The sequence below is a fragment of the Penaeus chinensis genome, chromosome 38 (assembly GCF_019202785.1).
Source record: "Penaeus chinensis breed Huanghai No. 1 chromosome 38, ASM1920278v2, whole genome shotgun sequence".
Taxonomy (NCBI): Eukaryota; Metazoa; Arthropoda; class Malacostraca; order Decapoda; family Penaeidae; genus Penaeus; species Penaeus chinensis.
In genome coordinates this window covers 24,482,839-24,494,588 of record NC_061856.1, presented here as the reverse complement: position 1 = coordinate 24,494,588, position 11,750 = coordinate 24,482,839, and the positions used below count along the sequence as shown (strand labels likewise).

The window sequence follows — 11,750 nt, the reverse complement described above, 5'->3', positions numbered from 1 at the left end:
ACAGACACAAACAGACTCACAGAATAAGAAAACAAATCATGCAAAAGAAGATCTCCACAGATTAAAATTCCACAGCATTATTTCTCAATTGCCCATTTAAAATTACCTTAACACAAAATACGATAAAGAACGAAGCATTCTGATGGCAAAGAACCCTTTCTAATTTACTGTCCTTTAAGTTTCAATCGGAATCGACCAGCTTGGAGAATGACATCAAGCTCCTTATTTTGTGACGCTAGCGAGCCAAGACAGAGACAGACAAACAGATACGGACGAGAGACGCAGCCAAGCGCACGGGGTGGAGGAGGCAAAGGCAAGGACCAAAGCACAGAAGGAGTTGAAAGCTGTTGCAAGTAGCAGTTTTCAAAGAACCAGCAATTCGCGACAAAAACTATTGATCGAGAAATTTTCCAGCCGATGGCATAACAGAGAAGGGTCACAAAGAATGGAAACAAGATTTCCGAAATAATGTAAATGTTTGCTATATACGCTTCAGAGAGTCAACGAATAGGGGAAGTTCCATTAATGAATACATCAGAATCTAAGGCATTCTGCATCCGCCGTGAACTCCTAGTTGCACTGATAAACGCCTTCTGCAGAAAGCGCTGCCCTGCTGCCAGCAGCTTCGTAACCCTGGCACGGGGAGCTCATAGGGTACGATCCTTGAACCCAAAATATGCAGACCTGTGCGTGTGTTCATATGTGTGTGTATTCATGCGCGTGTGCGTGTGTGTATGTGCTTGCTAGAAAGCCACCATCAGTCAATATCGACTGTGGCATTATTGTCTCTACCCACTTCCTAGGTAGAGTCAGTGCCTGGGCGAAATAATGTGTGAAGCAAACTTGCCCATGCAGTAGGCTCCCTCTCTCCACGCAGCTGATGGACCCAAAGGGACGGCAAAGACCGATGCGGTTTGGCACCAGCGGCGTCGCAGGAGTTACCAGAACGAGGTCGCAAGCGACAACGAACTGCCTCAGGGACTCCGGCTCCGGATTTTTCCTCAGAGTTGACTCCCAAATCCTTTTTCATATTATATATAACATAAGGCAGTGGATTGTTTTGTATAGGGTGAACTCCCATAGCCTTTCACCATGCGCGGACTTAACTACAAGGCAGCAGTCGTATATACGTTAACCTCAATATATGCAAATCCACACATGCGCACGTGCATATATATGTGTGTATGTGAATGTGCACACACACGCACAGGCACATGAATACACACTCATATGAACACACGCACAGGTCTGCATATATCGGGTTCAAGGATCGTACCCTATGAGCTCCCCGTGCCAGGGTTACGAAGCTGCTGGCAGCAGGGCAGCGCTTTCTGCAGAAGGCGTTTATCAGTGCAAATGGGAGTTCATGGCTAATGTAGAATAATTTTATCATTGTTGTAAAAATTAGACATTTGAGGTGCTAAGCGAAAATGTAATACACTATTTCAATCTGGACAACATTTATATATCTATAAGTTATACACAAGAGAAAGGAGAGAGAGAGAGAGAGAGAGGGAAGAAGCAATAGAGAGAGAGAGAGAGAGAGAGAGAGAGAGTGAGGGTGAGGGAGGGAGAGACAGACAGACAGACAGACAGACAGGCAAAGAGAGAGAGAAAGAAAGAAAGAAATAGAGAGAGAGAGAGAGAGAGAGAGAGAGAGAGAGAGAGAGAGAGAGAGAGAGAGAGAGAGAGAGAGAGAGAGAGAGATAGAGAGAGAGAGAGAGTGAGGAAGGGGAGAGGGGGGAGATATATATATATATATATATATATATATATATATATATATAGAGAGAGAGAGAGAGAGAGAGAGAGAGGGAGAGAGAGAGAGAGAGAGAGAGAGAGAGAGAGAGAGAGAAAGAGAGAGAGAGAGAGAGAGAGAGAGATAGGGGGAGAGAGGAGAGGGAGAGAGAGAGAGAGAGAGAGAGAGAGAGAGAGTGAGGAAGGGGGAGGGGGGGGATAGAGATAGATAGATAGATAGATAGATAGATAGGGAGCGAGAGCGAGAGAGAGAGAGGGGGGGGGGGAGAGGGAGAGTGAGAGAAAGAGAGAGAGAGAGAGAGAGAGAGAGAGAGAGAGAGAGAGAGAGAGAGAGAGAGAGAGAGAGAGAGAGAGAGAGAGAGAGAGAGAGAGAGAGAAAGGGAGAGATGGGGGGGGGGTGGCGAAAGGTTGGAGTTCTTTCAATATTCATTATCTGTTTTCTGAATTCATAGACGAGTCTCCCCTCTTTCTCTACCTCGTTTTCTTTGTTAATGAATTTATAATGTTCATATTTTAGTCTTAAATTTAGATATTTATATTTTTTTCAATAGAAAATTATATTGCAAATATTTTTGCCATATGTTTTGCCGAATCAAGAGCGGACCAACTATTTTTGAAATAACATACATCTTTTCAAGACACCATACTTCGAAAAAAAATCATAAAAAAACTTATATTCCATTTGTCTCGTGAAAAAACACTCATTTATATATATTAATAACGTATATATATATAAATTAATAGTTTAAAGCTCTCTTAAAACATTGGAAAGATGGGCAGCCTAACATGTGGGTTTGTTTACACTGTGCAAAGGTCGCGGCGCCGGACTGGCCTCTCGTAAGGGTATTTTGGTGTTATTTGTCTTATTTCTCTTTTTGGAGAATGTAATGGCCCTTTCTATATGACGTGTATTGTGAGGGTAATTCTGACTGAATTATTTTTAGATTGATTTAGCGAGAGTAAGCAAGGTCACTTAATTCTTGCATGGGGGTAAATGCTGTTTATTTTTTGCTTCGCTGAGGTTTTTTTTTTTTCTTCACTGAAATTGGTTATATTTTGCTTCGCTGAAAGTTTAGTTTTTTTCTTCTTCTTCACTGTAACTGTTTATTCGCTGAAAATTCGTCTCTTCGGTGAGCCCTAACGGGGAACCGTGGAAAAGGAGAATCAGTGGAAATTGTTCGAGAGAAATCCCAGACTTCGTTGTGAACGTCGCCACGGCATTGAAATTTAATTACTTTTAGTTTATAAGCAAATTTTCCTTTTTTTATTTTTTATTTAGGATCTTATTACAGACATCACTCATACACTATTTTAGGTAATAGTTTCACCAAGATGCACGGGGAGTCCACAGGAAAGTGATGGAGAGTCGGCTATCCTGTAAAAAATGGATGGTCTGCCCTTTGTGAAGTTAATAGGTAGAATATGTGATCTGGTTACATCCGTTTGTCAATTCCATATGTCGCTTTGTAGTAATCAGAAAAGTACTCACGAGAACACTAAGACCAATGCTGTGTGGTATAAGAAATAGTAATTGTTATTCTGGTTAGTTTTGCCTTTTGTCATGATGGATGTATATTTCATACAATTCAAAATCAGTTTATGTACAGCTAAGCTATTTTACTCCATTTCAAGAGATTTTCTGATTGTTCAATGTTGAGTTTGAGGTACATAAGTATTGAGTGTCCAGTCTTCAGAAGGAAATAAAAGAATGATAACACTCCTTATCCTTAAATTCCAACATTTTTTGAGGGAGAAATGAAAGAGAATTGTTGATGGTAGCAAATTTCATTATTAAAAGATTAAGGTATATATATATTGTATTTGAGTTTTATAAATACAATACTTATGAAGACAGATATAAGTTTTTTGATACCAAAAACACTGAGATTTGACACTGTAGTCTATATTTATATGTTAAAATATCTAGGGTGGTTATCCTATTAAATTTTGCATAGGAAATCATTTTGCTCGATCTCCCGTGTCCACTTTATGGTTTGAATCCTACTGGTTGACTCTCATAAGGTTTGGCAGTGTATGCAACACAAAGTAAACTTTACGAGGAATTGGTAGGTTGATGAATTCCAAGACAGTTTTCTACTCTTTTATAGTTAATACAAATCAAAAATGAAAGACGACAAACACTTCATGACTATACTCTGAATAATTACATGACCGTAGATCAATCATCCTAAATTATATAACATCTTTTGAACTCCTCTCTCGTTCAGCCAAGTCATTTGGTAAGTGTTCGTTCATTGTATACGGTGCTTGGTATTGAAAAGCCAGAGGATTTTAATTATTAGTCAGTTTTATATAAGATGAATAACTCATTTGAATCAGTAATTTTAGAGGAAGAGAAAAAGAAAACGTGAATGTTTCATTTTGATCAAAATATGTGTAAACAAAGTAAATTTACAAAAAACTTCATAGTCTAAATCTTTTTTATTGTTATTATTATTATTACTATTATTACTATTATTATTATTATTATTATTATTATTATTATTTAAAAGGATATATTATTACAGAAAGAGCATTTGATATTAATGTAGGGTATTTATGTTCTTTTTGTATCTTTTGCAGTATTTTGCAACTCACCATGCCAGACAGAAGAAAAAATATATATGAAGGAGCTGTGGTTGTGGTGCAGAAGGGACCTTATATGAAGACATGTCGTGTTATACAGGGAAGGTCAGTGTGTCTTTCAGTTTTCTCTTTGCTTGAGCCTTACATTTGGGGTCTTCATCTGTTTTCAGGTATATTTTACTGTGTGGGACTTTTACCTACCTCCATTTTTGTGTGTTGTGTGTAAATGATAGCTATTTATCGTAACTTGCACTCACACAAAAAATTCAGTCAGGTACAGCAAACTTATCTTGATAGTAGGAATAACTAAAAAATAAATTATATTCAAAATGTTTTATTAAATTTAATTTAATTGGAGATGTCATAACACAGTTTTGATATGCAGTTGCGAATCCTTTCAACATTTGAGTTTGAAGAGGAAAAGTACATGCAACAGAGAAGAAGAAAAGAATGATTAATAGGAATTATAGGTATTGTGAGGAATGAGGGAAAGCAGGAGGAAATGGAAGGGGATGACCAAAGGAATGAGAAATTATGTGATCAATAGACTTCTTTCTTATAGGTATGACTTTCATTGCCTTTATAAATGTCAGGTCCTCGATTAATACTTTTTGACTTTGCCATCATAACCAAGACTGTAATGTATGTATACGTGTATTACTCTTCTTTGATATACACTTGCTAATTTTTGTTTTGTTATGAACAGATCTTTTGTGTTTGGAAAGAAAGGGGAAGGGCAGTTTACACTGAACCTTGATGGAGCCTTGGGCTGTGCATTTGGATCCTCCTTCAAGATGGAAAGAATATCAAACAAACTCTTCAAAATCATACAGATTAAAGAAAACACCAACATGGAGGACATTGGTAAGTCCATGGGATGTCAGTTACTAAATTTTTTCATAATCCATATGTGTGGAAAGACGTGTTACTTAATCCTTCTTGTTGTTGTATTTGTTGTGGAACAAGACTTTTCTTTTCCCAGTTAAGGAGAGCGGCGAGGACAACCGCAACATTTGTGATGACGGAAGATCCCAGAAGCTGTCCCCGGAAGAGATCAGTCAGTTGAAGGACTCGGGACTTACGGGGAAAGAGGTAGGATGATTCATGTATAGAGTGATTACAGTTTAGATGTCTAGCTTTGTTCATTACTTCCATTTACTGAGGAATGAAAGTTTAGTGTTGTCTCATTTGGTTCTAAGAGCCATATTCTAAACAGGATTTGCAACATTAACATTTGTGCACTTCAACTGTGGACGTTAGATTTTAAAATATACTTAGAGTTTCATGATACACATGCATTTCACAGTGGCTTACCACTGTGAGGAGTGCATAGCTGGTTGAAACTAAATCTGTAAGGAAAAAAGATAAAGAAATTTCAGATTGTGTCAGTGATATATTGTTAGCATAGCCATTAGATTTTTGTGTTTATGGCATCTGCACATTAACAAACATATACAAAGAGAAGGGCTTATAAACATAGAGAAGATGTTGATATTAATACTTCTTTTTATGATACTAAAATGTTATGAAATATATTGCAGGTTATTCAGACTCTTACTGAAAACAGTACAACTTTTAAGAGCAAGACAAAGTTTTCACAAGAAAAGTATGTCAACAAGAAGCAGAGAAAATATGACGAAGTGATCACTTTGCAGAAACCATCAATACGTCTACTAAACAACATGTACTATATACAGGACCCTCTTAAGATTGCGTAAGTAAAGACCTTGTAGCAGAATCATGGTTTACACAAGTATTTTGTAAGGAGATGGCAAAATGTAATACTTTTTTTTGTCTCACAAACCTGGTAACCTCCTTGACCCCCTTTGCAGGAATCTCCGCATAGACATGTTATCACAAATATTATGCTATGCCAATGTGCAGTCTGGTGGACGATTTGCTGTATTTGAGTCGGGCAGTCAGGGCCTAGTGACTGCTGGCATGTTACACCGAATGGGAACAGCTGGGAAGCTAGTGCAGGTTTATCAGGGGAACCATCCACAGAGGTAAGCTTTGAGTAGCATACTGTGGTTTTGTGTCTGTAACCGAATGAAATCTTGTGCAAAAATTAGATTCATCAGTGTGATGAGAAATACACTTTTCTTTATTTCTTTCTCTGAGATAAAAGTTGAAATATTATGTAACTGTTAGACTTTTTAACTTGCTCTAACACCATAGATCTCTCAGTGGTTACTAGACAATATGAATTACTTAAAAGCCATTCTTCCATGAGATACTGATATAGTACTTTTCTATCTGCACAAGGGAGGCAGTAGATTTAATGAACTTCACAGAACAAGAACTAGAAGTTCTGTCCTTCATTAACTTCTCCAAGCTGCCAGACCTGGATCTAGAAAACTTGAAGAATGGAAAAGAATCTCAGACAACAAGTAAGTTCCCTTTCAGCCTTGAATATATATCTATATTAAGGCTAATGGCATTGATGTGTGAATGAATGGCCCCTACTTGACTGATTGCTCTGGGGTCGCTTCAGTTCTATGGACAAGTGCTGGATCAGCTGTACATTACTGGAGGCCACTTTTGGCGTTGATGCACTTCAAACAGCCTCTTTCATGCGAGTCATAGTTTAAAAGGACAAATTCAGGTTAGCTTTTATTTGCAGAAATTGTCATTCACAAGCAATAAGCATTGCATTGGGTGATAAATGGATCAGTTTGTGTAAAGAAATTTATACAGATTATAATTGTATAGAGAGGTTTTAGGTGAAGAATTATTAATAATAATAATAATAATAATATTATTATTATTATTATTATTTATTTTTTTTTTTTTTATAGTTTAGGTGTGGTGTGTTTGGGAGCAGACCTAGGCACATGCGGACACATGCATTTTTGTGTGTGTGTATGTGTTTTGATTAATTTATTATGTCCAGTGGACAACAGACAATTTTTTATAGATGTATAAAAGGTGGATGATATTTGGAGTATATAATTTCTCTGTAACACTGGGGGGAGGGGGTGGCATGTATATCAGGCATGTCCAGGGCACAAGCAGTCTTAGTAAGAGTGTCCTCAGTTTCATTGGCCGTGAACCTAACCTGAGAAGGCACCCATAAAATGCGCACAACAAGAGATCTATCATGAGCTATGGCGAGCTGGGAAATTATTCTGTGCACAGAATAATGTTCTTACTGATGTGAGGGCATGAAGGGCAGACTGGGAATCACAGATCACAACTCTGTTCAGCCCCCTCTGAGTGAGGAGAATGACAGCATCCAGGAGGCCATGAAGCTCACAGTAGGTAGAGCTTGAGAAATTGGATAATTTATGGCCAACCCATCCGCCACTTCCTGGCAGTTTTATAGTGGGGGAGAACATGGCACATGCCGCACTCCTGTGTGCCTGCAGAGAGCTGTCTATGTAGAGGTGGTGGGGAGCGGGAACAGATGCAGACACTCTGGTGATGGCCTCTAGTGCAAGTTGCTTTTGCATGAGCAGAAGGTCTGCCTTGGAGGTTCGAGTGAAGGAGACCTCTGGATGAGGTACTTGCCAGGGCAGAGGTGGTTGTCTGTCATGCTAGGATGGTCGGGATGACTCGTATATGCAACCAAGGGTACTGTGAGCAGCAAGGGACATCTCTGCCTCCCATGATGAAATTTAGGAGTATTCTTGGGTTGCAGTAGGAGAAATTTCTGCTTTTTCCAGGGAGATGACAACACCACAGGTGGCAGATTAATCAGAAAAGATGTGGAAAAAGAGCTGGATATCCTGTGGTGAATTAGAGTGGCTGCGAATGTCATCTGCATATCTGGTAACTACGGTTTCATGGATGTCAGGTAGGAGAGAGAGTAAGCAGTGCAAAAGTACATTAAACAGCAGTGGACTAAGAACACCTTGAGCAGTGGCCATTTCAAAATTTTTGGGTGTATTACAGGTTCCATTAAAAAGGACAAAGGCAGTTCTGTTGCTGAGGTAGCCTCGTATCCACTTCAGTAAATGTCCCTTCATACCAAATTCCACTGGCTGATCAAGGATTATCTCTTTATTTGCTGTGTTAGAAGCACTTTTAAGGTTTATGAATGCTAGAATGGTGGAGGAGACACAGCTGTAGAGTTCTAGAAGGCAATGGTGTGTTCCTCGCTCAGGTAGAATCCATACAGTCAATGTGAGAGTTTGGGTTGCAGGCAGTAGAGCAGATGGTTGAGTATGATGCGTTCAGGTACCTTACAGAAGCATGAGGTGAGGGAAAAAGGCTGGAGATGATCAGGAGTCTTTGAAAAGCTAGGCCATCTTCTATTACTTTCCTCTCTACCTGTACTTCTCTCTCATCAAGCGTCATGGTATGGGTTCAAGGGCAACGTGCAATGTGGGATCTGCTGATGTAGCATGCTTAAAAGTCATGTGTTAATCTAAAAAGTGAGGAGTAGAATGCATCAGGTGATTCAGTTCTGGCTGTAGGAAGCATTCTCATCCTGTAGGAGACATAGGTGGGGCTGAACTTTGGTGGAATGCTGATATGGTTATGGGCATAAGAGGAAGATGGTGTGATAGGAAGGGTATATTGGAGGGGGAGACAGACAGACAGACAGACAGACAGACAGACAGACAGACAGACAGACAGACAGACAGACAGACAGACAGACAGACAGACAGACAGACAGACAGACAGACAGACAGACAGACAGACAGACGTGATGAAGTGTTGTGCAAAATTAATCTGTTGTTCTTTTACAGATACAGCCAAAAATGAGGCAAGTGTTGAAAACACAGAAAAAGCATCTGATGAAGTTAAAGAAGATGTGAAAGAGAGCAATGGAGAATCCGAAAAGATGTGCATTGATGAAGAAACAAAGGACGTCCCAGCTGAGACCCCTAAAGAAGGTGCCGGCAATGAGGGAGATAATAAATCGACCTTTAAGAGACCCCGGAAGGTGTGTAGAGAAGTGGAGTTCTTGGCATACTTGTATATTTCCTGGAGTCTTCCATGACTCTAAAGGACTCGTCAAACTTAGTCCATGTAATGAATTATGAGTTGCAAGGAAAAGAAGAAAATTCATTCATTGGATCAAGAAAATACTGTAAATGACCCTTTTTAAAAGCAAAAGAATGAATCAAGGCATATTTTCAGAAGTTAAGGAAAACTTTCAGTTACTATTGATAAGTTTTTTTGTTTTTGTTTTCATTCTCGATATTTTCCTCAGTTTGTCAGAACTCTGGTAGAAGACGTAGAAGTATCTTCCTCCGTGTTGAGTGGACAAATTGATGGCCTGGTTGTAGTTTGTCGACAGCATCCAGTTAACATCACCAGAGAGTTGCTTCTGTTTCTGAAGCCAGGCCACCCGTTTGTGGTGTTTTCTCCATATAAGGAGGTAAGTGTTGAAAGAAGAAAAGGTTTTCCATGTTTTGTTTACCCCATGTGTGAGTTGATACAACATAATTTACTTGTAAGCTAAATTTATTTTGTGTAGAGAGAAATGCCTTTACTTCTTTGAGTGATAATAATTATAGATTTATCTCTTGATTTTAATTGAAGAATAAACAAAGTAGTTGGTGCATTGGCTAAATTGTAGCCAAGTTTTTGAACACCAGGTTTGTGGTTTATATGCATTTAATCCCAAAGGGGCAAAATTCTATATAGACATGCAAATGCAACCTTTACCAAAATTCTACAGGAAGCTGGAAAGTGATGGTGACAAGTGATGGTGACATTTCCAAGTATCATGATATAGATTTTGACCTGTGGATTCGAAAACTGCATTTTTAGTGTGTGAATTGTGTACTCCACTGATGTTCCATTTCTGCAGCAAATGATAAGACCTCACAGCCTTTGATGGCTGTGATAATTTACTTTCTATAAGGTTTCCACAAATTCTTTGTACATGATAGGATTCAGTGGTTTATTTTATTCAAGTGAACATAGCAGGAAATATTATCATCCTTTTATGTTTTCAGCCCCTGATGGATCTCTTTATTGAAGTGAAGGCCCAAGGAGCCACAAATTTGAGACTGAGTGAGACGTGGCTGCGGCACTACCAGGTCCTGCCCATGAGGACACACCCAGAGATAAACATGTCAGGAGGCGGTGGCTACATTTTATGTGGCGCAAGAGTTACAAGTCAGTAGCAGTGCAAGAAAAGAATAAAGTGAAAACTAATGAAGATATATTTTGATAGGAAACCCATAGTGCCAGCATTCTTGACAATAATGTAAATTTTTGGTAAATATTTTGTACCAGCTCTATCTCTTTCTTCAGACTTTGTTTTTTGTTTTACTGATTTTTTATTATTAATTAAAAACATCACCTTTACATACATTTACATATATTATGTATGAAATTATATTTATACATATTTGTAAATAAATGACTATATGAATATGTAGTATGTGAGTTACTTTTTGTATGAGTTTATAAATAAGAGCAGTGTGCTAAGTGCCTGTTATTTTCTGCTCATTTGTAAATAAAGTGCAAATTGTTGGTTCTACATTCCAGAAAAGGAACTTTTAATCTTTCATCACTTGTATAATTTTTGGAGACACTAATGAGGGAAAAGACAACTGTAAATTTGTCAGTATTAAAGTTTTCAGACAACATATTGAAACTCTACCTTCCAACTCTATCATTTCTCTTTCTCTGATCTGTCAGGCCATAAGAAAAATTGAAAACTTATTTTTGCACTATTCTTCAGTAGTATAACGCATGTAGCCACAAGAGAAGCGGCACACCCAATATGGAAGGCCTAACAAAAACATTCAAATCTAAAAATGTACTCGCACAAAAATAATGCAGGCAAACACTCAAGTGTACAAAAGCAAATAAAAATGTACACACACAATACATAGAAACACAAAATCGTGTGACAACCTAGCATATACTTAGAGGAAAAGGCAAACTAACAGTGAAACAGGAAATTTGCTACAAGTGCCACAAGTTTTACCCTGTAAAAGACTTGCTTACCCTGCTTACATTTTTCACTCATAAATCAAATTAGTCCAAAAAAAAGTTTTACAAGGTTTAATATATGGCCAACCAGGTTTAACCTTATTGGCCCTGTATGTAAATAAAGCAGAAATAAGATCCCTGGATTACTAGTTTAAACAATGATATCGGTGGTAATTGATGATAGAATTGATGGTACTTTGGTGCCACCAATACCAAAACAAACTCTTTGATGATGATCTTAACAACTTTGTTGGTGCATCCTATTTGGCAGATAAGATTTCAACCTGATGAGAATGTGTTAAATACTATGTGCATGTTCCAGGCTTATTTTATTGACAGTGGGTTGTATCTAATAACAAAATTAGTGAACGTGAGACTCCATGAAAGTTAAGTCATCATCATCATCATCATTTTGGGGCTAACGCCGGCAGGGGCGCATAGCCGCATCCACCCTTTGCTTCCACCTACGAGGGTCCCTCATGGCGAGCCGCCAGGCAGGGGCCCGG

At 38.5% G+C, this 11,750-nt stretch overlaps 1 protein-coding gene across 2 annotated transcripts; it reads left to right on the top strand.

Moving 5' to 3' along the window:
• The first annotated feature begins 2,540 nt into the window (after positions 1-2,540).
• LOC125046192 (tRNA (adenine(58)-N(1))-methyltransferase non-catalytic subunit TRM6-like) lies at positions 2,541-10,895 on the top strand. Of its 2 annotated transcripts, none has more exons than XM_047643895.1 (10): positions 2,541-2,595; positions 4,342-4,449; positions 5,051-5,208; positions 5,327-5,436; positions 5,886-6,058; positions 6,177-6,350; positions 6,610-6,734; positions 9,039-9,235; positions 9,506-9,673; positions 10,257-10,895. In XM_047643895.1, the coding sequence occupies exons 2-10, from the start codon at positions 4,358-4,360 to the stop codon at positions 10,425-10,427; spliced, it is 1,368 nt and encodes a 455-aa protein (XP_047499851.1). In that variant the 5' UTR covers positions 2,541-2,595; positions 4,342-4,357; the 3' UTR covers positions 10,428-10,895. The 2 variants fall into 2 exon arrangements, with proteins under 2 accessions (XP_047499851.1, XP_047499853.1); XM_047643897.1 differs by having other exon boundaries at positions 2,568-2,601.
• The last annotated feature ends 855 nt before the right edge of the window (positions 10,896-11,750 follow it).

What these genes read in the sequence shown, in the direction of transcription:
- LOC125046192 (XM_047643895.1), top strand. Translation starts at nt 4,358, where the DNA reads ATGCCAGACAGAAGAAAAAATATATATGAAGGAGCTGTGGTTGTGGTG. An exon ending in CAGGACCCTCTTAAGATTGC is followed by an intron (nt 6,059 to 6,176) that starts GTAAGTAAAGAC and finishes CCCCCTTTGCAG; the next exon opens with GAATCTCCGCATAGACATGT. An exon ending in CCTTTAAGAGACCCCGGAAG is followed by an intron (nt 9,236 to 9,505) that starts GTGTGTAGAGAA and finishes TATTTTCCTCAG; the next exon opens with TTTGTCAGAACTCTGGTAGA.